General features: G+C 40.0%; 5 protein-coding genes across 7 annotated transcripts in view; 3 read left to right on the top strand and 2 right to left on the bottom strand.

Annotated features, from left to right (window-relative positions):
* The window catches only part of LOC105567503, an 11471-nt gene extending 6947 nt beyond the window's left edge, over nt 1-4524 (top strand). The window contains exon 3 of the mRNA XM_012022417.1: nt 4172-4524. Coding sequence (XP_011877807.1) covers nt 4172-4225 — 54 coding nt within the window. The 3' untranslated portion in view covers nt 4226-4524. The remainder of the gene's footprint in view (nt 1-4171) is intronic.
* The window catches only part of LOC105567504 (stress response protein NST1), a 9749-nt gene extending 4357 nt beyond the window's left edge, over nt 1-5392 (bottom strand). The window contains exons 1-7 of one of the 2 annotated variants that reach the window (XM_012022419.1): nt 5208-5392; nt 3518-3837; nt 3093-3193; nt 2301-2539; nt 1779-2040; nt 1202-1609; nt 970-1119 (exon numbers count right to left, since the gene is read on the bottom strand). In XM_012022419.1, the coding sequence (XP_011877809.1) occupies nt 970-1119; nt 1202-1609; nt 1779-2040; nt 2301-2539; nt 3093-3193; nt 3518-3776 (1419 nt within the window). In that variant the 5' untranslated portion in view covers nt 3777-3837; nt 5208-5392. The remainder of the gene's footprint in view (nt 1-969; nt 1120-1201; nt 1610-1778; nt 2041-2300; nt 2540-3092; nt 3194-3517; nt 3838-5207) is intronic. The other variant, XM_012022418.1, reaches the window with a different exon arrangement.
* A 2999-nt stretch (nt 5393-8391) lies between these two features.
* LOC105567502 (phospholipid scramblase 1-like) lies at nt 8392-13108 on the top strand. Its single transcript, XM_012022416.1, has 7 exons — nt 8392-8730; nt 8863-8955; nt 9769-9921; nt 10635-10846; nt 11628-11789; nt 12277-12423; nt 12581-13108. Exons 1-7 carry the CDS (start codon nt 8634-8636, stop codon nt 12623-12625), a joined length of 909 nt encoding a protein of 302 aa, XP_011877806.1. The 5' UTR covers nt 8392-8633; the 3' UTR covers nt 12626-13108.
* Nucleotides 13109-15335: 2227 nt separating this feature from the next.
* On the top strand, nt 15336-20641 carry LOC105567501 (dehydrogenase/reductase SDR family member 7). 2 transcript variants are annotated; one of them, XM_012022414.1, is made up of 8 exons: nt 15336-15458; nt 17812-17968; nt 18758-18910; nt 19140-19246; nt 19425-19664; nt 19755-19874; nt 19966-20132; nt 20449-20641. In XM_012022414.1, the coding sequence occupies exons 2-8, from the start codon at nt 17845-17847 to the stop codon at nt 20519-20521; spliced, it is 984 nt and encodes a 327-aa protein (XP_011877804.1). In that variant the 5' UTR covers nt 15336-15458; nt 17812-17844; the 3' UTR covers nt 20522-20641. The 2 variants fall into 2 exon arrangements, with proteins under 2 accessions (XP_011877804.1, XP_011877805.1); XM_012022415.1 differs by lacking the exon at nt 15336-15458 and adding an exon at nt 16699-16783.
* A 97-nt stretch (nt 20642-20738) lies between these two features.
* LOC105567500 (28S ribosomal protein S2, mitochondrial) lies at nt 20739-22493 on the bottom strand. The gene is made up of 3 exons (XM_012022413.1): nt 22174-22493; nt 21987-22085; nt 20739-21486 (listed from the first exon to the last, which is right to left on the bottom strand). Exons 1-3 carry the CDS (start codon nt 22208-22210, stop codon nt 20831-20833), a joined length of 792 nt encoding a protein of 263 aa, XP_011877803.1. The 5' UTR covers nt 22211-22493; the 3' UTR covers nt 20739-20830.
* Between the last annotated feature and the right edge of the window lie 203 nt (nt 22494-22696).

The raw sequence follows: 22696 nt of genomic DNA, 5'->3' as shown, positions 1-22696 counted from the left end.
CTTTCTATGAGATGGCTTTCTCATAGAGAAAGCTTTGTGTGCAAATAAAAATTCTGGAGTAAGCAATTTTCAAAATGCACCTTAACTCATAAAGCCTCTTCTATGAGGTTGCCCAAATTTTTAATAATCACTTGCCTTCATGATGACGAAGTAATGTCCAAATTTCCAATTTGCATTTTTACAAGTTAGAATGAGCAATGTCCAAATTTTTAATTTGCACATTAACTCACAAAGCTTCCTCTATGAGGAAGCCAAATTTGAATAGACAACTTACCAAAATGTTAATGTTGCATTTTGCAAATTTCCAATTTGCACCTTATAAATAAAAAACAACTTGCAAAATGTTGATGCTGCGTTTTGCAAATTTAAAATTTGCACCTTTAAAATACAAAACAAAGTCCAGATGTTGAGGAAGCAATGTGCAAATTTCCAATTTGCACCTTTAAAATTAAAAAAAAATGAATAGACAACTTGCCAAAATGCTGATGTTGCATTTTGCAAATTTCCAATTTGCTCCTTTAAAATTAAAAATATCTTGGATATTTAAAAAGTTATTCAGGAATTTCAACCTAAATATACTGTATATGTATGTATAAACTGAACCCTTGCACCGATTATCCTCAAATACAATACCAGCCATCTTTTAATCACACTCAATAAATATGCCAAAGTAGAAGGCGATATCTCAAAAATTGCGGAGGTGAGAGCGCGAACAATTATTGCGCGCGCGCACACACACACACACACAGACATTTTTAAATAAGTGTATTTTTTTGAGGTTTTAAAACATTCTAAACCCATTGGCATTGAAAACTGGAAAAAAATTTTCGGATGAAAACAAAGCTTCCTCTATGAGGAAGCAAAAAGGAATGGAGAGTCGACTAACCTCTGGTTAACAGTTAACCAGAAAATGACGAACTGCGCCTGACTCGCATAAAGTTACTATGAAAGTGCATAGAGAAAACTTACCTTCTGCAGATCCGCTTCGTCCTCCGAAGTAGCGTATCTCATAGCTTCCTCGATAATCAAGTCCTTGATATATTTCAATTTCGTGTCCATCTGCTCGAGTTTATCTTTCTGCTCATTCTCGTCATTTTGCTTCAAATTTTCAGCCATATTCTGTCAATGAGAGATATTTCGGATAAGAAATAATTTTTCTAATTTTATCACCATTTTTATCAAAATTTTACTAATCGCATACCTCGTAGTAGCGCTGCAGCATCCACTCGTCGTCCTGTTTCTGCGTGCCCTGTCCGGCCGTGAAGGTGGCCTTCTTCTTCCTCCGGTCGATGCCGAAGTATTGCGACCAGTCGACGCTCTTCTTCCTCACCTGGATCAGTTTCGACTTGCCCGTCTTCGTGACGTTTTCCTTTTGGCCCTTCGGGGACGGCGTCATTTTCGGCGCCTCCGTCTTGACTTTATAATCGTGCTCGTGCTCGTGACTCTGATTGGATTCGTGCTTGTGATCGTGGTTCTGATCGGGTTCGTGCTTGCGTTCGTGATCGTGATCGTGGTTGTGATCGTGTTCGTGTTCGTGATCGGACTTGTGAGTGTGATTGTGCGAATCCGTGAACTGCGTGCCGAATAGGGCTCCTAGGTCTTGAGCAACCTTAAAACAAAAAATACGCGTCACTCGACGTCGCTACCACGTTCCACGTTGACGTTCGGTTCCTCGAACCGTGTAAAACTTGATAACGTGCTCACTGCGCGCGGTCGAAATGTGAAAGTTCGATAATAGAGCAAACAGCGCCGCGCTGTCGTCTTGTTTGTCGCGTTACCTTAGGATCCGTGGCCTTTAATTTGGTTTGGGTCGGCCTGGGGCTTCTCTTAGCGATCGGATAGCGCTTTGCCAGTTTGCGATAGCTGCCGAACTCGCGGCCGATGGGAAATCGACCGTTCACGTTCCTACGTTCCGCGGGCAAGTACAGGATGCCCTGATCCTGATCGCGATCCACGAACTCCTCGTCGCTGCCGTCCTTCATCTCGCTCCTCAAGGGGCCCTTGCTAAGCAGCTCGCCCCAGGACATTGGTCCTGCCGTTCTATCGAGCGAACATTACACCCTTAAATCTTCCTCTCCCGATATACCCCATTTTCAGGACGAAAATTGTATCACACGAACAAAATGATATATAAATAATCTTTCTTTAAACGCACCGTCAATAAGTGCATTTAAATCAGGTCTAAATCTTATCGAAAGATTACATTACTATATTCATAAAATCAATAAAACTCCAAACTCCTTGCTCTTTGTACATCACAGCTGTGACCTTTAGTGGGTCGAAGGGATCATCGAACTTACTCATATACTTTGTTCCCTCTACCAGCTCTGTATCTGTCGTAAAGTGATTGTAAATCGGTTAAATAGTCATCGTCGTCCACCTCGACGAGCGCACCGTACGGAAAACCGTCCTGCAGCTCCTCCACGAACAACTTCGTCAGATCTTTGTCGTCCCGGTTCAGCCGATCGCTGCCGGCGCCGCCCCGTTTGCGGCTGCCACTTCGCTCGCGCTCGCGAAAGATCGAGGCCACCGGTTCTTCCTGCAAGCAATCATCATCGCGACGTCAGTTTATTGGGAATCTCTATGCCATCTTGCTCGTCGTTTCTGCTCTGCCTTCGATTTTTATACGGTTGAAAGGGACTGATATTACGGTCAGCAAAATATTGAAGCCGCCCCTCTTTTCCGGAGAGAAAACTTTTCCATCATTTTTGCCTCCTCGTAGAAAATGACTTTGTCACGATTTTGTCGAGAAATTTTTATGATTGTTTACGTTATTTAAAATAAATGTGTAATTACGTAATTCAATATAAGGATATTTGGTTATTTATAAGTTATATAATTATAATTTATTATTTCTTATTAATTGCATATATAAAAGTTATAAGCATTTAGAGAGAGAAATCATTAGTCTTTGTCTTTTCGAATCTTCTGTTCATACCGTTTTCCTGTGCCATCGAGAGCAACCGAAATGTTCCCGCTAGTCAAGTTAAGTAAAGCTAAGGTCAAAATACGAAGTCTAGCTTGGTCAAGAAATGAAACATTTGTCTCTGTTGTCATCAATCTTCTTCATTTTATAGTGATCAGGAATTTACCTGTTCAGGTACAGTCTCCAAATAATCGAGCAGCGCCCTTTCGAGTAACTTATTGTTCAAGCCCTGGAGACCCTCTCCCACTGTTTCCAGCTGACCATTATCTGAAACCACGACAAAGATGATTGACCACTAACAGTACGAGGATCCAATACAACGCGAAAGTCTAAAATGACACACAACGATCTAACAGGGAATATCCCCTGGGAAAATTTACTTTAAATAAAATTGAACTTTTTAAAAGTAATCTTTCAGATCTAAGAGTTTACTTAAAGAAGTCAAAAGTTTACTTAGGAAAGATTAGAATCGTTTTGGACACTTCAGGTAATTTTTAGACAGCCAAGCCTGCCGAAGTTCCCGCTAGGGTGTATATATCAGGAAGGTTAACTCTTCTTCCCTTGGAGTCTGAAAACAGGGAAAAACCTTACCGCTAGGCAGGAACTCGATCTCCTCGTCGTCCTCGTCGAAGTCGCGATCGAACTTGCGATCGGTGTCGCCGCCGTGATACTTGAACGAGTGCAGGTCGTTGTAATACTCCGGCGAGTCCGCCGCGTCCAGGGACCTCTGCTTCCGCACGGCGTTATTGCTCCTGGGGAGCTCGTCATGGAATTGCCGGGCCGCGGGAACCAGCGCGACCGCGCCGGTTCCCAGGATCAGCAGCGGTAGCATCCACCGTGGCGATGCCATTTGTGCTCAAACTAATTGGCAGAAACGTAGTTGCGTGTACAATACCGCGCGAAGAGACAAGCTGGAAAAGTAATTGAAAACCTACAAGGGCAATAAATTCATGACAAAGTCAACAGACGATGCCTATTAATTTAGCGGAAACTCCGCTATCTCATATTAGGTGCCTATCTCGTAATAAGGAACTTCGTCTAATAATAATAATAAACGAAACATTATAATTCGGCCATGAAGAGATTAAACCGGTTTGGAAAAGTAAGATCTTTAATTCAGTTCCGTTTGACACCTGGGCCGGCAAACGTGTACTGTATTGCACATCGTAATAAAAATATATAGATATATTGACCACGTCTATTTTGCATACTGTGTACCGAGCTAAATATCGATTTTGTTAACAGGGTAATGAAGTCCTTCGCACGAACGGAGACGTGTTGAAGAAATCTGCGACGTAACGTCAAGACAAGGCGAGATCGGCGCGGCGGCCCTTCGTAAATCCAATACGATATTCATGGAAAAACTCATTGAACTTAATATTAAAACTCGTTGAATTTAAAATGAAACTAGAAGAGTATTAAATAGAAAGACAGAGTTATTTAAAACAACATACCGCGAAGACGGACAGATGTCATAAAGTGGAAACAGTTTTCTCTTCATTTTCTAATTAAAAGCCTTTTTTATCTCTTAATTAAGAAGACTAAAGTTAAGTGGGGAAAGCACTGTGATGGAGTAATAAAGAGGGCACTAATTGAACACAAATTACATTGCGCAGCGAACGTTTCTTTCCCTTCGGAATCGATAAACGTAAATAATTGCAGTTGTGCGAATCACAGCGTTAAAAATTTCTCGAATCTGCGAACGATTTGTAGATCCTCTGGTTTCGGACTCGAGTCGCCGGAACGTCGACGGAACTGGCGTCGCGCTTTAGATAAGCCGAGAGGGGCCAGCTACACGAAAGCGGGCTCGAGTTACCAGATGGTACCCGCGTTCAGCGCGAAACCCCGTCGAATTTCGCGTGCTTATCGGAGCCGCGCGTGCCCGTCCGCGTGTATTTCGCAATCGGCGAACGGCAACCTGTCGTTGCCGCCGCGTCATGACAAATTTCGGCGGACTCTCTAGAGAACGGGGTCGGCGGGGTTGGGAGATCGCGGAGTCGGCCGGACCGCGGAGTCGACGGGATCGATTCGCACACGCGGGGGCTATACGTGTCGCACAGTTGGGACTTACAATTTTTTTTAAATGTGAACAGCTTATATCGCTATAATTCGACGCTTGACGGACTGTCGTGACGTACGTCGAGGAAGGGTCGGCAGATCGTACCGGGATTGACAACGTAGACGGTCGGGACGTGATCGACGACGGTGGGAAACTTAATTAACGGAGCTTAATGGATTAATACGACGTGACACGGTGGAGTGCCTCGCGTATGGGACGTACCTGATTAAATTTAATCTCTCATCCGCGCGACAGTCCCCGGGATAAACGGGTTTAGCGTTCAGCGTTCCCCGTTCTCTCCTTACTTCTTTTCTACCTCAGTACGTCGTAACGTCGTCGGCTGACGGTGACCCGGGGGTGTGCGTGGAATCCCGACCTGCTCTCTCACGACCAGGAGGACCGCCAATGGCGTCGGCTTTTATATAGGCCGACGGAGGGCGAATCGATAGAACCGCGCATGGAATTCGTCGCTGCCTGCGAGCGGCGGCGGCGGCGGCGGCGGCAGCAACAGCATCATCAGCAGCAGCAACAAGTAAAGGGGCGCAGGGGGTAAGAGAAAACACACCGACCGGAAAATCCTACGGTCCTCCCTTCCCCCCCCCCCCGTCCTCGTCTCGCGGGTCCTCCCGAACTGGACGACCCGCGACGAACGTTTGCCGACCTTTCGGGGGCGCGAAACGCCACCCTCGGTAAAGGGACCGGATCAGGTATATTCGATTGATTTTCGCTACCGGGGCGGTCCCGTCCGCCGCGGGATAAATTGCGAAAACAGGACCTGGTTGATCGAGCGTCGCGTCGCGTTCGACATTTAAACAACTGTTTCATTAATTTGTCTCTCTAGCGCTGTTTTCCATGTCTCGAGGACCGCGCGGGTGATTGAGATCGCCGATTAGAGGGGATTATGGGAGAACGATCGACCCACGATCTCGCGAGTAGATACCGAGGGGATCAATCGGCGCGGGTCGCCCCGACCTGATGAAAGTCAAGTCTATCTGCTTTTTTTTTTCACGTGCAAGCGCAGCGTGCTTCGATGTCCGCGTATTCGTATATGATGTTTTCGCAAGCATTTTTACGCATCTCCGCAAATGTATTTTTGCGGAACGAATGCTTTGTATCGCGTGAAATTCGGGGATTTGAACGCGAATGGTGACTCGTGTTGCAAAATTAATTGTGACACAGAGAGAAAGAGAGAGAGAATGTGTGTGTGTGTGTGTGTGTGTGTGTGTGTGTGTGTGTGTGTGTGTGTGTACTCGTTAATTAATTTACCAGTCGGGAAAGGTCGGGCAAGCGAGGAAAGGCGTTTTCGGAATTTCACTCAGGAAGTATTGATCATCGCGGAATTGCCCGATCGTCGGAATGCGGTGTCTGCCGGTGCATAATTCCTCGACAGCGTGGGAACTTTTCATTCGCGAGAGTAATACGAGGATCACCCGCTTTCGCAATTGCAATACAGTTACGATACGCAATTGAACTCGCGAATATAATACACACACTTAAAAAAAAAACAAAAGAATATCCTATAACGAAACTAATGGGAGAATTTTCAAACGTATTTTTGTGTTATTATCAGGAACGTGTGTCGATTAACGTAACAAGATTCATCATGACTATGCAATTATGCCGGTTATGCAGCAATTATGTTAATCCGCGCGTTGTGACACGTGCGTACACTGCAAAAACAAATGTGTTAAAACAACATGCTTTAAAGCATGTTGTTTTAACACATTTGTTTTTGCAGTGTATACAGTAGATGAGGCGTCCGATAAATCGCGATATAATCGACGCGAGGATGAATCTCTGCGTGAGAAAAATAGTTATTTTTTAATTGCAATTTCTGGAATTTTCTATCGCAACATTTTCTTCGAAAAAGTAAAAATAAAATGTATTTTATCTGATTCTTCAAAGAGAAGAATCCACTGTTCTGCTCGTTGTTTCACTGGATGATTTGCATCTTATACGAACGCGAGTGTATAAATGCGTCCTAGTGTTTTTTTCACCAATTAAGTTTTGCTTGGTTTTCTCTCTCGCAAACGCGCTATTAAAACATCTGTATTTCTTCACGCAATGAAGAAGTTACTAATTGCAGCATTGCTTGAACAGATTTTGCTAGTCGCAAGTTATTTTGAAACTAGTTATTTGAAACTTAACTTGCGTACTTTGGCTTGTTGTTTGCAGTCTATTTCTGAAGTATCCTTAGCTATACGGTCAAATACAGTATAATCTCGCTAATCCGGCTCCTATCTACTCTCACGACCTTCCGCGGCTCCCTCCACGGCGTTTACAATATTTGAAGACGTCAGAAATTGACCAATCACAGTCGAATGATATGAGGCGAATAATCTACTTTGGTCATTTTCTTGCAAAGAGACAAACCTCTATTAAATGTGAAACTATCTTTCGAAACAATAAATTGTCTCGTACCAAATATTAATACATTATAATTACATAATATAAGTTTAATTATTTATTATATATTATATACTATATTTTATTTATATCTCTTATATTCCATACACGATCCAGCTATCCGGCAAATCTATTAATCCGATATTGTCTGACTTTTAATTGGCCGGATTAATGAGATCGTACTGCAGTTTTCTAGCAGAACTTCATTTTCCCTGTTATCTCTGTTTTCATTGTCAAGCTATCTTGGTGAAAACGCTCATCGTGCTCGCTTACATTTTATTTCTTATATTGCAAGTGTTATCGATACTTTTAATTAACGTATCACGAAAACCGATTTTTTTCTTCCCCAGTCATTCCCTTACGTGTCTTTCCATTCAGGTAATCTCGATCACTCATAATCTTATTATTTCGCAACTTATTAATTAATGCAATTGGTCGAGTATTACTTCGCCTGCGTTATTCTTCACTTGTCGTTTTCGTTTCAGCGGATATAATTGCATTGGCCAACGAGGAAAATGTATATTTTGCATCAAAACAGTCAATTCTTATTAACTTCGGCGCCGATAACAAATACGGCGATATTTAGTTAACAAATTCAATTTCTGTCGACATATTCATTATCAGCGCCGAAACTAATAAGAATTGACTGTTTTGGTGCAGACTATACATTTTCATTGTCGCTGCTGACCGACGTAATTGTGTCCGCTGAAAACAAAATGGCAAATGAAGAATAGCGCTGACAAAATAACACTTGATCAATTGTTGACTAAAAAATTACAAAAGATGTGATAACTTGCGATCAATGTTATAACGAATAAAACGGCGCGAGTGACGCGAGGAAAGCTGGAGAAAACAAATCGCTTTCTGCATTTCTCACGCATTCGTCATTGGCAGACCTTCGCGTTTAGGTCAGCGCTTTTGTCACAGACGTTATCGATAACTACGCGTAGATAGCGCTTATCCGCAAAGATAAATGATAAATTCATCGGACGATAACGAGGCGGATAGAAATTGAAGTGCGAACGTTCAGACAGTCTTCGACCGGTGGTTAGCGCGGGTTCGCCAACCGCCCCTCGGGTCGGATTGCCTTATTTTACTGAGCAAGTGTCGAGGATAGAAGTAGGTGGAGACATCGATCGAGTCTCTCTTTCTATCTCGAGTCCCTCTCTCTCTCGCTCTACGCGTGATCGACCCTTATCTCCTGCCTGTCGGAGACGCGAACGAGGTCTTCATCCAGCGATTATGCGGTACACGGAAGCGGAACCGATGGCGGAGCAAAGTTACGCGCAGCAGCTCAACATGTCGGCGAACAACGGCGAGCAACAACCGCAGGCGACTGGTATCAGGCAGAGATATCGCGTTTTATCGCGCGGAAAACTTCTCTTTCTTTCGCGCGCGCGCGATTCTTATTCAGGGACAATTGTGAAACATTCGAAATGAAAATCTCCTTTCTGCTTTTCGGGTCCACCAGCGGTGTCGAGCGCGACGACGCAGACGATGGAGCTGCAGGAGAACGCGCCGGTCGTTTACGCGAACACCACTATCATCACGATGCAACCGACAGGTGAATAGGCTATTTCCCGCGAATGACAAAACGACGTCGAAGTGGTCGAAAAACGGAATGATCTCAATAAAACTTACATTTGTCCCTTTTTCCCGTGTCGCATTTACGGCCATTTAAAAATGGGAAGTGGAGCTACGAGAGTTTTAACGAGGTTTGGAAAGCAAAATGGGTCCAGACAGAGAGAACGGCGCGCAATGTGGGATATAATTTTTTTTTTGCGTGGTACAATTAGTCAAAGCGAAGACAACTTTACTAGAAACTTCTTCGGTTTAAGTTTCGGGCTGAAAATTTAGTTTGTCATGAAAATGATTTCTAATCCGCGAAACATATTTGTTCCGATTATATTCTTTACGACCGTCGCCGAGCAAACGCATCTGCGTAATTTTCCTCTATTTTTACGTCACATTTTTCGTATACTTTGCTCGAAAATCGCGACGGTTAAAAACAAATAAGAATAGAATTAAGGTCTAATCGTATATATGTATATGATTATACATATATAGTATAGTTATTAAATTGATACATAATATATGTAATCAAATTTAATGTGTAAAATGTTCAATACGATGTATAAACATATTAAATATTTAGAACATATACATCAAATTTATTTATACATATATTATACATATACGTACACATATCAACCCTATAGTGGTTATTTTAAATAATCATATGCCCAATAAGAATAATTATGCATCCTCTAACTGTGGATTATGTAACGCGATGAAATCGATAACGAGTGCCTGTGCACTCAAGAAGATGTGTGGTAGCTTTCGATTGTTCGCACAAATTGTCGCGTCGCATTTGCAGAAGACGGAAATCGATTCCCTCGTAGGCCAATTCCCATCAACACCGTTGACTGGATCTCGACGCCCAGGGCGCAGTTCAGCGCCATGTCCGGCACACAGTTCCTGGAAGGCGTCGAACAGTTGGAAATTCATCAGGTTATTGATTTGACTACTCGTACGTATTTAGCGCAGCATGCGCTACTTTTTCACTCTAAAAACAATAGAAAGGAGGAAGAAATATTTAATATATTTAAATAAATAAATATATAATTTAATTAAATAAAAAATATTTAATATAAATACATATGTATTTATTCAATGGTGTTTAAATGTATGTATATGTGTGTGGAACAGTTATATATTTAAATATTTAAATAATTATGTGTACGATATTAATAAATAATTATTAATCGTTGACAGGAATAATTAGGTCCTTATTAGTATTAAATTTCATTTACATATTATACAGACTACAGAAAAGTTTAGTTCTATTTTAAATTTTATAAATATTAATGACTTAATGCAGTAGAGAATAATTATAGTAAAATTCCAAATTTCACTCGACCACAACTGGCCACATTTGTTAATTTCTCTGTCAATGCAGAAAACTTATTGCGAGAAATATTATCATATGCCTCGGTGGTCGAATTATTGAGACGCCCGCCTAGAGTGTAGGGGAGGTCCAGGTTCAAACCCCGGGCTGAGGTAATATTTCTCGCAATAAATGTTCTGCATTGACAGCGAAATTGACAGACGTGGCCAGCTGTGGTCGAACAAAATTTGGGATTTTAGTATTGTACTGGCAATTTGAAGGGACTAATATTTAATAATTATATTATAAAATATGAAATATTCGTGTACGCGATTTTTATACGAAATACTCGGCAGTACTCGGCAGAACGGAGAAGGGTATTCAGTACAGGGTGAAAGTGCCGCGCGCGGAAACGCTGTTTCTCGCCATGGAATCTAAGATGGAAACGCAATCGCGAATGTACGGCTGGTACAAGGGATTCGTGCTGAATGTGCTGGATCAATGTGGCGAAACTGCTTTCGTCATGCGGAAGGATCCCAGCTGGATGCACGTGCCGTGCTCACGACAGGCGAGTCTCGACACGACAAACTGTACTATAAAATAGATATTACATTCCCGTAATTACGCCGGATTTAGCACGATTGTAGAAGGTTTATTGACACCTAAATTGTCGACGTGTCACAGAATCCCCCAGAATCTTCTTTGTCGCACCGATTAAAGACATTTCACCTGATTTAAACGGACAGTACGCTTGGCCTAAGAATTATTTCGGAGCTTTCAATTCTTCTCGCCGCGCCTTGAAAAAGATAACAATGCAGGCGTTCGTTGTTCCTGCAGTCAGTTGACGTTTCACAAAGAATGATATCGGCGCGATAAATTGAACTCAATACTCAATTAAATTATTAACTCTTGCTGTTTCATTTGAGTCTATATGACCCATTTTTCTTATTAAAACGGAGTAATTCTCTCTAGTAATAACTCCTATAACTTATAAACTATGTTTGACGATCATATTATATATCCATTTGTGCAATAAAAAGGGATATTTTTGGCAGCAAAGAAAAGAATCAATTACATTTTAATTTGACAATAATATTTCAATTCATGGCGAGAGAGCAATGGTCTCATTTGTCTCGATAATTGATCATTAAAAACATCTGTAAACAAAGAAAAAATATATCTATAAACAAAATCGTATTCAGACGCATGAGAATGCATTTAAACTGAAAAAAAAAACACGTTTAAACGCGAGCGGAACAGGCTAATCTTCGACATGCCAGATCTTAAAACAAAATGTACAGACGTGTTCATCTCCCCGTTTGATCCTTTCATTTGTCATGTTTCCGCAGAAAATTACAGTGGAAAGCGCGAGTCTCATCGGCAGCGTAGAGGAAAACTTTAGCTTGGTGGGACCGAGCTTCACCGTGTACAACGGAATGAACGAGCCACTCTGCAACATATACGGGCCCAACGTTTGCGGCTGTTGCATGTACAAGGAAGCGCAGTTCCAGGTGAAAACAAATCATCCGCACGGGAGAACGTCTCGTTACACGTATATGTGGAATCGGCTAGACTTATCACGAATAGCGTAAAACGTGACGCGTCTGAAAGTGCAAATTATAAAATATTTAAAAAATCTGAAACAAACTGTGTTAACAGCACGTTTTAAACTGGTAAGATTAAGATATACAAGCAATCGACCAGCAAATGCGTGCAACTGTATCGTTATCCTTATTTGGTTGTTAACTGTTTGTATTTCTTAGTCTCATCAGTTTTATACGTACTGTCCACACGCACAGCTTATTTCACAATAGAAATATCATACTAGTATTGATATGCATAGAATGAGCAATTTTTTATTATACGTATACGATTATATTAAAATTTTACGCTTCTATTTAGTTTTCACTTAACGACATTAATTTATATAATTTTATTATATTTAATATTTTATTTGTTATATACGCAAGTTTACTGTTTTTCTTCTTTTTTTTTTAGATCATATCGTTGGATGGATCGCGCCAAATCGCAACGCTGATGCATCAATGGGATCACTTGGTGGTTGATTACATCCTGCTGCTTACATTCCCGATAGACACAGACGTGAGATTGAAGAGTCTGCTTCTCGGTGCATCATTCTTGATAGTGAGCTATCGATTTTAAACTTTACAATCAATCTCTAATTTCCTTTGATTTCTCTCAACGAAGCGGTTCAAACCGAATTCATACGAGAAAATCGCGTACATATAAATTTACAAATAAATACATTTATTTATGACACAATTATATTTCTGTATTCCAGGAATATCTGTATTTTCAACGAATAAGAAGAGAGTCCAGGAGATAGACATTAATTATAAATAATTTGTAACTTTTAAAATTATTGCCTATCCCAATTTGCTCTGTCTGTAATGGAGCAAGCGCGAAAATTATAATTTTTACAAAACTTTTTAAGAAATTTCACGTAATTGCCTTACATAGGTTTATATAAATTTATATGAAGTATACTTTTTTAAGTAAATGATATAACGGCTCATACAGATGTATAGTGTTTAAGATTTTTTCCGTAAAACTGCGCCATTATGTTCCGCGAGTAGAAATAAGAAAACAATGTGATATAAGCACAGACTTACAAACACTTTATTAAAAAGTTAAAACAAAAATATACTAAATTGGTAACGGACTTGTTCCGATTACAATTCAACTTATGTATAAATTTATATATAAACACATCTCTCTTAAGGAATAGAATACAAAGTTAATACCAAATGTATGAATTATATATATATATATATATTAAATGTAATTTGTATTAAATTTATTTTAAGTTTATAAACGTACTTTTTACCATACCGCACTTTTAAAATCAGCGTGACTTTAGCAACATTTCTAATACTCTGTATAAAAGATACAACATATTGTTTTAAAGTATCTCTCGGAATAATATTAACGACTGCTTGTTATACTAAATATCTCTGAAACTGGAAGCAATATCGTATGATAAATTACATGTATTGAGTGTATAGATACGTGTGTCGCGGTTGCATCCCGTTAATTGAGCATAAGTTTTCCAAAATAACTCAGTTGACGTTCGATTTCGGAGAAGCGTAGATCTATTTTTTGTTTAACAATAATTACTAGCAAATAAGGCTGAGAAAGACTGAGAATCCGAGGCTTTATCTAAAACAAATTATTTTGATAACTGTCAGCACTGAACAATAATGAAGTATCATTAGTATTAGAATATGTAATAAAATATAATTTCGTTAAGTGGATTTACAAGGGAACCGCAAGACCCCCTCACCGATCTTAATGAACTTAATGAATAAGGGTTCTTTCGGAATTCGCAGGAAAATTTTCAGGGTCGCCGGCAAATATTAAATTGTTTCTTTCGAAATGTCATATCCAAGTATGAAACCTCACGTACGCTTTCCCATCGGAAACTTTTTGTTCCAAAGTTACACGCAGAAGATTTTTGGCCAAAATACCATCGAATATTAGACTGTGTTACTGGAGGTACATTTTCCGCGTACAACTTTGGAACAAAAAGTTTCCTAGGGGAAAGCCTGCGTGGGGTTTCATACATGGATATGACCTTTTGAAAGAATCCTTATCCTATATCGCTTATACTTAGTCGCTTATACTTGGCGCGAGACACTACCGTGTCTCGTGATAAATCAGCAAATAAGGGTACAACGCGCGTTCTTAACATCATTATCCGACCTAACCCGTCGACGATTACACGCGTGAGATTTCTGCACACACAGAGCTATTAATTATAAAAATCGCCTTCAGCACCTGATAATCATGTTCCAATGCCGTTGTGTGTTTGCTGATATAGCATAACGGCAAACCGTGCTTGATTTTTTGCCTGTATTTGCCATTAGTACTTAACGTATCAGACCACGTGACGAGTTTTTGCCTCATTTTTACTGTCGTCACGTGGCAGTGCATCATGTTCGATTTCTGCTGTCTGATGTCAACCTTCGATATGGCATTTTGCTCGATGTTTGCTACGTATTTGCTACATATCACGATACGCAATTGTTGATAAATAACTCGTTACTTTCCAAGTGGAACAATACTTTGTGACGCAAATCCTGCCCGAATTTCGCTGTAGTTTTGCTAATGCTGCGCGAGACATCAAACCATGCGTAATAATTACCTGATTTTTTGCGAATTTAGTAAAAAGCACAATTTGCTCTCGGCACGTTTGGCTATCTGGGTAAATGAAGGCGTGATGATTCTATTATAGATTTCATTGTGATTACACATAATTTCTAACAATAACGCGGAAATTCAAAATGATTGTTGGTGATGATTGTTCCATGTAATTTCGTCTGACTTTATGATTACACGAAAATTTCGGAAGGATCTTATAATAATTCTAGAGTTTGTTTCCCCCTTGGCAGGCAACAAATGCTGAATTTGAACTATTTTCTCAACTTGCTCTTTTTTTCTGAAAAATGTCTTATGGCTTGTTTTAGTAAATGTACAAATATGTGTCATAGTTTATTATACCAACAAGCACGTCCCTGGCGAAAATGACAAGCTTTATAAAGCGTTGATAACTGTTAAATGAAGGTTTTTTAAAAGTTCATACGCTTTCAAACTTTATGAGAATGCTTTCACAACGCCGTTGTGTTTTAAACGCTTTCAGAACGCTTATAAAATACTGTGTATAACGTTTCATAAAAGTTCTACAACGCTAAGTTTAAAAATGCTATATACAAACGTCTTCTAAACGCCGCAGCGTTGCAATTTCCGCTCTACAAATTCTCTATCGACTGTTTCTAAACTCTCAACGAACTCCTGCAAACGCTATATACAAGCACTTATGAAACGTTTTATTTTCGCCAGGGGTATCATTCTTTCCCAAATAAGGCTGAAGGAGTTGCTGTTGGAGCAACAGTGAGTTGAAAGGTTGATACCCCTGTCGTTATACGCTTTTCGAGTTTGCGCATCGTCGCGTCTCTCCCTCTCCTCCCACCTATCCTCTATATCGACCACCGTTTTCAAGAGCTTCCCAATGAACGCGGTCTCGCTCTTCGGAGTTGTTCGAGCGTTTTCGGGCAAGTAGGAGTAGCGCAGAGGAACGAGATACACGTGTTGGTGCAAACCGACGGTACTCCGTAAATCATATACGATCTCGCAGGAATCTCGCAGGAATCTCGTTTTCTGTATGTATACATCTATTTTTTTCTCGCTCCCCCCTTCCCTTTTTTTCTGGCGCACGCGTACCCGTCGTCTGATATCGAAGGCGCGCACGAAAATTTTTCTCTCCGTCGTGCGTTGAACTCTGGTCTCGACCGTGCCGACGGTGCCGACCGAGATTTAACCAGTGTGCCCACTCTCTGTCGGCTCTTTGACCTTTCCGGTTTCGATCACGAGGTGTTCCGCCATTACTGGCCATTATCACACTACCACATATATCCAAGCCGAACAAAAATTCACAATAATATCAAAACGATATCAAAATAACCTCCAAAGTATTACATACCTTACTGATTTCGCGATAATCGCTTTACTTATTATACATAATATTCTTGTCACGATAGTATAATTTAGAGATTAAACGAACTTACCAAGTGAAATTTAATCATAATTATGCCGGGGGTCTCGTCCGGATGAATAATAATAATAATAATAACTATTCCAAACGGCACCTCGAAATTTCAAAATCATAATTACATCAATTTTCTGTTACGATTAAAATATGACTTTTGATAATCATTATATATGGTGTCATTTTAATATTGTGATTTTTCGTTCTGCTTGGGTTGTGCCATTTGCTGGATAGCTCCTACAATCGGTTAATGTATTTTATTAATTCTTTATTATTTCATAAAAATGTCTCTTTCTCTGTCTTTACCACAACTCATGTGTCATTTATCGCATTAATGTACAAGTTTAATAAAGTGCTTTATGTGATGAGGTTTAATAAAAAAAAATCGACGTAAAATTGAATATATAATTACACGAGTCTCTACACTGAAAAAAATTTCTGGTTGAATATGGACGAATCAGATAATTCCTTTAGGATTTACCAGAATTCCTTTAGGATTTACCAGAATTTCTGTAGGATTACAGGAATTCTGGTAAATCCTAAAGGAATTATCTGATTCGTCCATATTCAACCAGAAATTTTTTTCAGTGTAGAAGCACCCACGTTGCCTGTGTGCACGAGTCTGTCGTGGTAGTCACATGATTATTTACGCACGTATTGTATTAGAAAGGCTCGCGTTACTGTGCGTGCGCGAGAATTCTCACAGTCTGGGATTACTGTGCCCGAGCAGAAGACGCAGAGGAGAGCACAAAAAGAAGCGTTTCTTCACCCGGCGCTCCAAAGACACGAAACGTTCGTTTGCAAACAAAAAGAAAGGAATATCGAGAGAGATACTTCGTGTTAAAGTGAAAGACAACTTTTTGAATCTTAAAACATATCAGAGCAGACATAAATAGGATTCAGTCTGATTATTTCAATGCGCAAATTGTACAATTCTTGGTTGGTTTGTAATGCAAATTTTATTTTTGTCAGTAAATCTATTTCTTCCTGCATCTTTGCTATTTAGAACAAAAAAAATTGTTTTGTCGAATGAACTAGAGAAAAATAAAGTAAAAGCTAAATATAAAAATTAAATGGAAAGACTTCGAAAGCTGTAATAATTTTAAAAGAATTCACTTTCTCTCCCTAAATTAATCTAATTAACAGTAGAGGAGTATACTTGAAGTCACCAGTGATAAATAAGTAAGAACAGAGCTTTTTGTTGATCCAACTGGCAATATATTTGATTAAAAATTACATAAGATACGACGTTTCGACCACTTGATAAGGACCTGATACCTAAGTCGAAACGTCGTATCTTATGTAATTTTTAATCAAATAATCTAATTAAACCTCAAATTAAATTTCGATCATTGCATAAAAATTACATAGGTATTTTTATGTATAATTTATATGTACGAGGGTGAGTCAAAAATTATCTGCGCTTTTCGTTCTACAATTTATTTACACAAAAATAGGGGTTCAATGTATACATCATTTTTCAACATAGTCTCCTCCCTTGGCAATACACTTGGTCCAGCGGTCCACAAGCTTGCGTATTCCTTCCAAGAAGAAGGTTTTCGATTGGTCGCAAAGCCACTTTTGCACCGCTTCCTGCACGTCTACGTCTGTAGAAAATTGGCGACCTCGCAAAGCATCCTTGAGCGGCCCAAACAGATGAAAATCGGAGGGAGCAAGATCTGGGCTGCAGGAAGCGGTGCAAAAGTGGCTTTGCGACCAACCGAAAATCTTCTTCTCGGAAGGAATACGCAAGCTTGTGGACGGCTAGACCAAGTGCATTCCCAAGGGAGGAGACTATGTTGAAAAATGGTGTACACATTGAACCCCTATTTTTGTGTAAATAAATTGTAGAGCGAAAAGTGCAGATAATTTTTGACTCACCCTCGTATAACTTACATAAATAGTGGGAATTATGTTCATAAAGCGCAAACAAATACATATGCAAAATTAGGTAAATTTATTTGCAGAAGTCATTTTGGACGCGAAATACGAAACTAATTATGGATCTATTCATAATCATCAGCCTTCTGTTTGTAATCTATTATGCAGTCTACCTTATACTTCCTTCTTTCTTGGACTGTGATATACTGCTCGCTTTTAAGGAAAAGTACGGCCAACCCATATGTAAGTGTACATTTATTTGCATCCGCTTACAAATTAACGATGAACTTTTTTCTGGTCGACGTTTCGTTTCGACGTACAAGTATAAATTCAAGCAAATTCTATTTATCTCTAACAGAATACGTAGTATTTAATAATCTCTAACAGAATAGAATGTAGAGTCTATGCATATATAAATATAGAATCTATATGCATATGTAAAATGTACAGGAATAGAATACACATCAATATTTATACAACATCTCTAACAGAATATATAGGTTCAAATAAATAATGTTATGGAGCATTCTCTCTCTTCAGTAAAAGTAACTAAACATGAAAGTAATATTCAACAGTGTTATCTCTATGTATAAAAAGAATCGTAAAAATGCACAACATGCTATGCAAATAGTTTAATCAGGTGATAGTTTCGCATTTGCTTATCTACTGATAAATTTTGTGTCACCAGGCTAAGGAGAATCTTCTTCTATTGTTATTCAATGATAAAACTATAAATAATAAAAACGTATAATGAACCCCAAATAATTTAATAACTAATAATGTAATAAAGATTATGTACAGGGTTAATATTAATGGTGCACCAACCTTTTACCATAGAAGATCCACTAATATTCACCCTGTACAAGTCATATACATACATTATTTGTATAATTATACATATAATTTGCTGTATGTTTTTCATCACCAGTAGAAGGTTCTTCCGAAATCGCAAATTATAAACCGTTCGAATTCATCGAGTGAATAAAACGAACGAATAAACGAATTAATTTCGCTCATGTTGCATGTACACAGCCTCGTTAAAAGGCAAAACAGTATGGATAACGGGTGCGTCCGCTGGTATTGGGGAAAATCTAGCTTACGTGCTGGCCAAAGCAAACTGCAAATTAATCCTGTCCGCTCGGAGAGCCGTTGCATTAGAACGGGTGAAGACAACTTGCTTGGAAGGTACGATGTTCTTCGTAAACTTTTAGTAAAAAAAAAAAAACACTCCGCGTTACATCGCTTCTTGTCGATTATTTTTATTCAAGCGGTAACCCTCGACGACCCGAAAAATGTGCGGAGTCAACTTGCTATTGTTGCAAGCGGTATTCTGCCACAAAAGAATTGAAGTTAGATTGAAGAATAAATATTGTAGACTACCATTAACGAGTTTTCATAAATGTTCCTCCTCCAGTGAACAAATGTTTGACCGACGACGATGTGGAAGTCTACCCAATGGACGTACTCGACTTTAACTCGCACGAGAAGGCTTTTCAGCACGTGGTCAACAAATTCGGAAAGGTACATTCCAGTATCCTACATTTTTTAAATCCATAAAATTCGATAAGAATCCATACTTAATTAAAATCCCATTGTATACCTTCCATTGCGGACCTCTCTGTATATTCCTCGCTTTTATTATAATTTGTTACTGGTATATCCCAATCGGAAGGCGGTCACATGCCTTTCTACGTTTCAGCTGGACATACTCGTTAACAATGCCGGCCGCAGTCAGAGAGCGAAATGGGAGAACATCGAGATGGCGGTTGATAAAGAAATGTTCGACCTGAATGTATTTTCCATCTTATCCTTAAGTAGATTGGCAGTCAAACATTTTCTAAAAACTGACGGGGGTCAAATTGTTAATACCTCGAGTCTCGCAGGAATTTTGCCGGTACCGATGTCGGCGTCCTACTGCGGCAGCAAACACGCCTTGCATGTAAACATCTTCAAAGCGTACAATCTCTCCTTTTGTCGAATACAATCATTCATAACTTCCTCTCGCATGTGTGATGTTGTATTTTCGCAGGGTTACTTCAAGCCGTTTTTCTTGGAATACCCCGATAAGCATATCAACGTGACGATGGTCTGCCCGGGCCCAATACAAACTGATTTTCTAGCAGAGTGTTTTACGGAGAAGTCCGGCGAGGTACGTGCCGTAAAAATCCTAGTTTGCAAATTCAAGAAATTTCTCGTACAAGTGTATGTCGCAATTGTTGACTGTACATGTGACTTTCAAGAAATATGGCGTAACAACGGATACGTCTAAAAGTAAAGTTAGCGTAGAACGTTGTGCAACCTTAATGGGTGTCGCAATTGCGAATAAACTGGACGAAGTATGGATCGCCACAACGACCTCGTTACGACTCGCATACCTGGCTTATTGTTTTCCAAATGTCATCAAATGGTATGTCTTCTAACGTAAAATTTCCTATGTACATTACACAGATCAAAAGATTCGTTTAGCCTTTCTTTCCTGAAACTCTGGGATCTTATAATTTATCAACCGCGATAGAAATTCGGGACAGAATTGTTTGTCGTCTTATGGAAAGTACAGGAATTAGAATATATACCAGTATGTATTTGACACGTAAAATTAGATTTTGTTAAAAATTGTCTCTAAAGTGGGCTTTCGACGCGCAATAATAAAATCGAAAAGAAGAACGAATCTTTTGCTAAATCTTGATATTACCACGTTACTCAAATCTTTTTTTCTTACAAAGGGTGGTAAAGACTTTAGGTATGAAACACCTGCAGAAAATGCGAGATGCTAACGCTGCTGGCAAGATAAATTAATCACGACTTCGGCAGTGATTCGACAAGATGATAATAATTATTTTTGCATCGCGTTTGACTTTATATGCGAACTTTTACACGATATACATCACATACAATAAAATAGATATGAGAAGAAATTAACGCGGGACCATTCAGTATACATTTCTCATTAAACATAAATTTCTCCATGACCTAATCGAATGTTTAAATCATTCTGCTACCCACAGTTCTGCTCTTCGATTAAAGAAACGAGTATATTTTACTTTGCTACATCTTTTAAATGAACTTTCATACATATTTGCTCAGCCATGAAATTACTTGTCGAATTTATGTTGACTCCGCGGATTGAATCAGCCGCTCTCTCGTTTTTTTCCCTCTCAGAATAGCTTCTTTGAACAACGAACAGTAGAGCTCGATGGCGCACAGGGAGTCGTCGTTTCCTGGCACGGGGTACGTTATAAGATTCGGATTGCAGTTTGTGTCCACTATGCCGATGCTGGGTATGCACATCTTCGCCGCGTGTCTCACCGCCACGTGCTCGGACATGACGGTGTCGAGGGTATTGAGAAAGATACACAGGTCCGGCAGTCGCGTGGTCGCCTTGAACTGATTCTGCGAATTCGGGAACAACCCGAGCCGCCAGTATCTCGTATGCGAAAATTCTTTACACTCCCTCGCCGTTTTGTCCACTAAATGCGTGACCTGAGGATTGCGCGAGATGAACAAAATAATGCCGCCGCGGAAGGCGATATGGGCGGCGAAGTTTAACGCCTGTCTCAACAATTCCGCCGTTTGGTCCAGGTCGATTATCAAGTGTCCCAGCCTGGAGCCGAACACAAAGGTCTCCATATGCTCGTTCAGTGCGGTCTCCTTGTGGCCGTAGTGCACCCTCGCGTCGTACAGGTCCTTCACGGTGAACAGCTTGTGCACTTGGAAGAAATCCGGATGTGTCAACGGATCTAACGCCGCGACCTCTTTTCTTTCTGGAAGATTGAGTAGATTTATTCGTAACGAGGAATGTTTTGTAAAAGCTATGCTAAAACTTATCTCCTGAAAATTGCAAAGGATCACGGACACGAAGACTAATGCGTCGTCTACAAAGCGTGGAGTAAGCCTGGCGTAAGGAGTAAGAAAGAATCGTAAGCTTCGGCTCTTGGCGTAAGGAAGCTAAAGTACAGGCATAATTTTTTTAATATCTGACCCTGGCGTTCAGATTCACCGAGAGTAAGCGCAAGAGCTCAAGTAGGAGTGGGAAATAAAATTGATTCCTCACTTCTACTCCTTACTCTACGCATTATGGACGACGCATACAATGTAAGACCCGATCTACAATGAGCTGTTAGTCGTCAGAAGTCACAACTACATGTTGGTCCTTTTTCTTCCACCCAGAGGGGAAACGAATCAACATACAGTTCCGACTTCTAACGACGAACTCATTGTAGACCGGGCCTTAAATTTACAGATACACAATATGTGAATTTACCGGGTTCCTCTGGACTCTGTTGAAATTGAGTTGACAGCCGACACCGTCGAAGACAGGTATTACGGACGACAGGTCGCAAACACTGCCATTCCCTCGAGGCTGCAAACGGAAACACGTTGCTAAATGCATTGTATCGCTGTAGAGGCGACAACTTTCGCGCCTAGAATAGAGATAAAATTATAGTTACGGCTGGATGAAAATATTCGCCTCGCAAGTATGGACATTGTGTACGTTGACGCGAATCTCGTTTGCCCGTGTACTTTAATTCGGCGTTTTTAATTCAACGCTCGCTGAAAGACTACGCTAGCTGTATTGATAAATAAGTCAGCAGAGGTTACGTAGCTCGCTTAGCGCGAGGAAGGTGCAATACCAAGAGGGGGAAGCTCGGGGGACAAGTGTTCTTTCTAGCTGAACTTGCTGCACCAGTTTATCTTCTCTTCCTTTTGTCATCTGTTTTACCGATACATTCCAATACAGTTTTTGCGCTGCTAAATCTTTTTATTAGCTTTTATGCACAAAATAACGCCGGGACAAGTTGCGGACCGCATAGCAGCACATTTTCATACTTAAAACGCTCAGGTCAAAAGTCTAATGGAAAAGCTACTGGTATTTGAAGTTTTCGACCTTCTAATCGCTCGAGCGATGTAAAAATTAAGGCTTTGTAAAATTACAAAATTCCCAAAAGCTGTATGCGACTCTGTCGGTTCGCG

Source organism: Vollenhovia emeryi, unplaced genomic scaffold (genome assembly GCF_000949405.1).
Source record: "Vollenhovia emeryi isolate VEMERY1.0 unplaced genomic scaffold, V.emery_V1.0 DF939137.1, whole genome shotgun sequence".
In the NCBI taxonomy this organism is placed as follows: domain Eukaryota; kingdom Metazoa; phylum Arthropoda; class Insecta; order Hymenoptera; family Formicidae; genus Vollenhovia; species Vollenhovia emeryi.
This window is presented reverse-complemented; position numbering and strand designations above follow the sequence as displayed.

Bases quoted from the DNA above. Each gene is read 5' to 3' on its own strand.
- LOC105567502 (XM_012022416.1), top strand. From the start codon at position 8,634: ATGCGGTACACGGAAGCGGAACCGATGGCGGAGCAAAGTTACGCGCAG. The intron at 11,790-12,276 runs GTGAAAACAAAT...TTTTTTTTTTAG, and splicing joins ACAAGGAAGCGCAGTTCCAG to ATCATATCGTTGGATGGATC. The intron at 12,424-12,580 runs GTGAGCTATCGA...TCTGTATTCCAG, and splicing joins TCGGTGCATCATTCTTGATA to GAATATCTGTATTTTCAACG.
- LOC105567501 (XM_012022414.1), top strand. From the start codon at position 17,845: ATGGATCTATTCATAATCATCAGCCTTCTGTTTGTAATCTATTATGCA. The intron at 17,969-18,757 runs GTAAGTGTACAT...GCATGTACACAG, and splicing joins AAAGTACGGCCAACCCATAT to CCTCGTTAAAAGGCAAAACA. The intron at 19,875-19,965 runs GTACGTGCCGTA...GTGACTTTCAAG, and splicing joins TTACGGAGAAGTCCGGCGAG to AAATATGGCGTAACAACGGA.
- LOC105567500 (XM_012022413.1), bottom strand. From the start codon at position 22,210: ATGTCCATACTTGCGAGGCGAATATTTTCATCCAGCC. The intron at 22,086-22,173 runs GTAACTATAATT...TTCCGTTTGCAG, and splicing joins GCGAATATTTTCATCCAGCC to CCTCGAGGGAATGGCAGTGT. The intron at 21,487-21,986 runs GTAAATTCACAT...TCAATCTTCCAG, and splicing joins ACAGAGTCCAGAGGAACCCG to AAAGAAAAGAGGTCGCGGCG.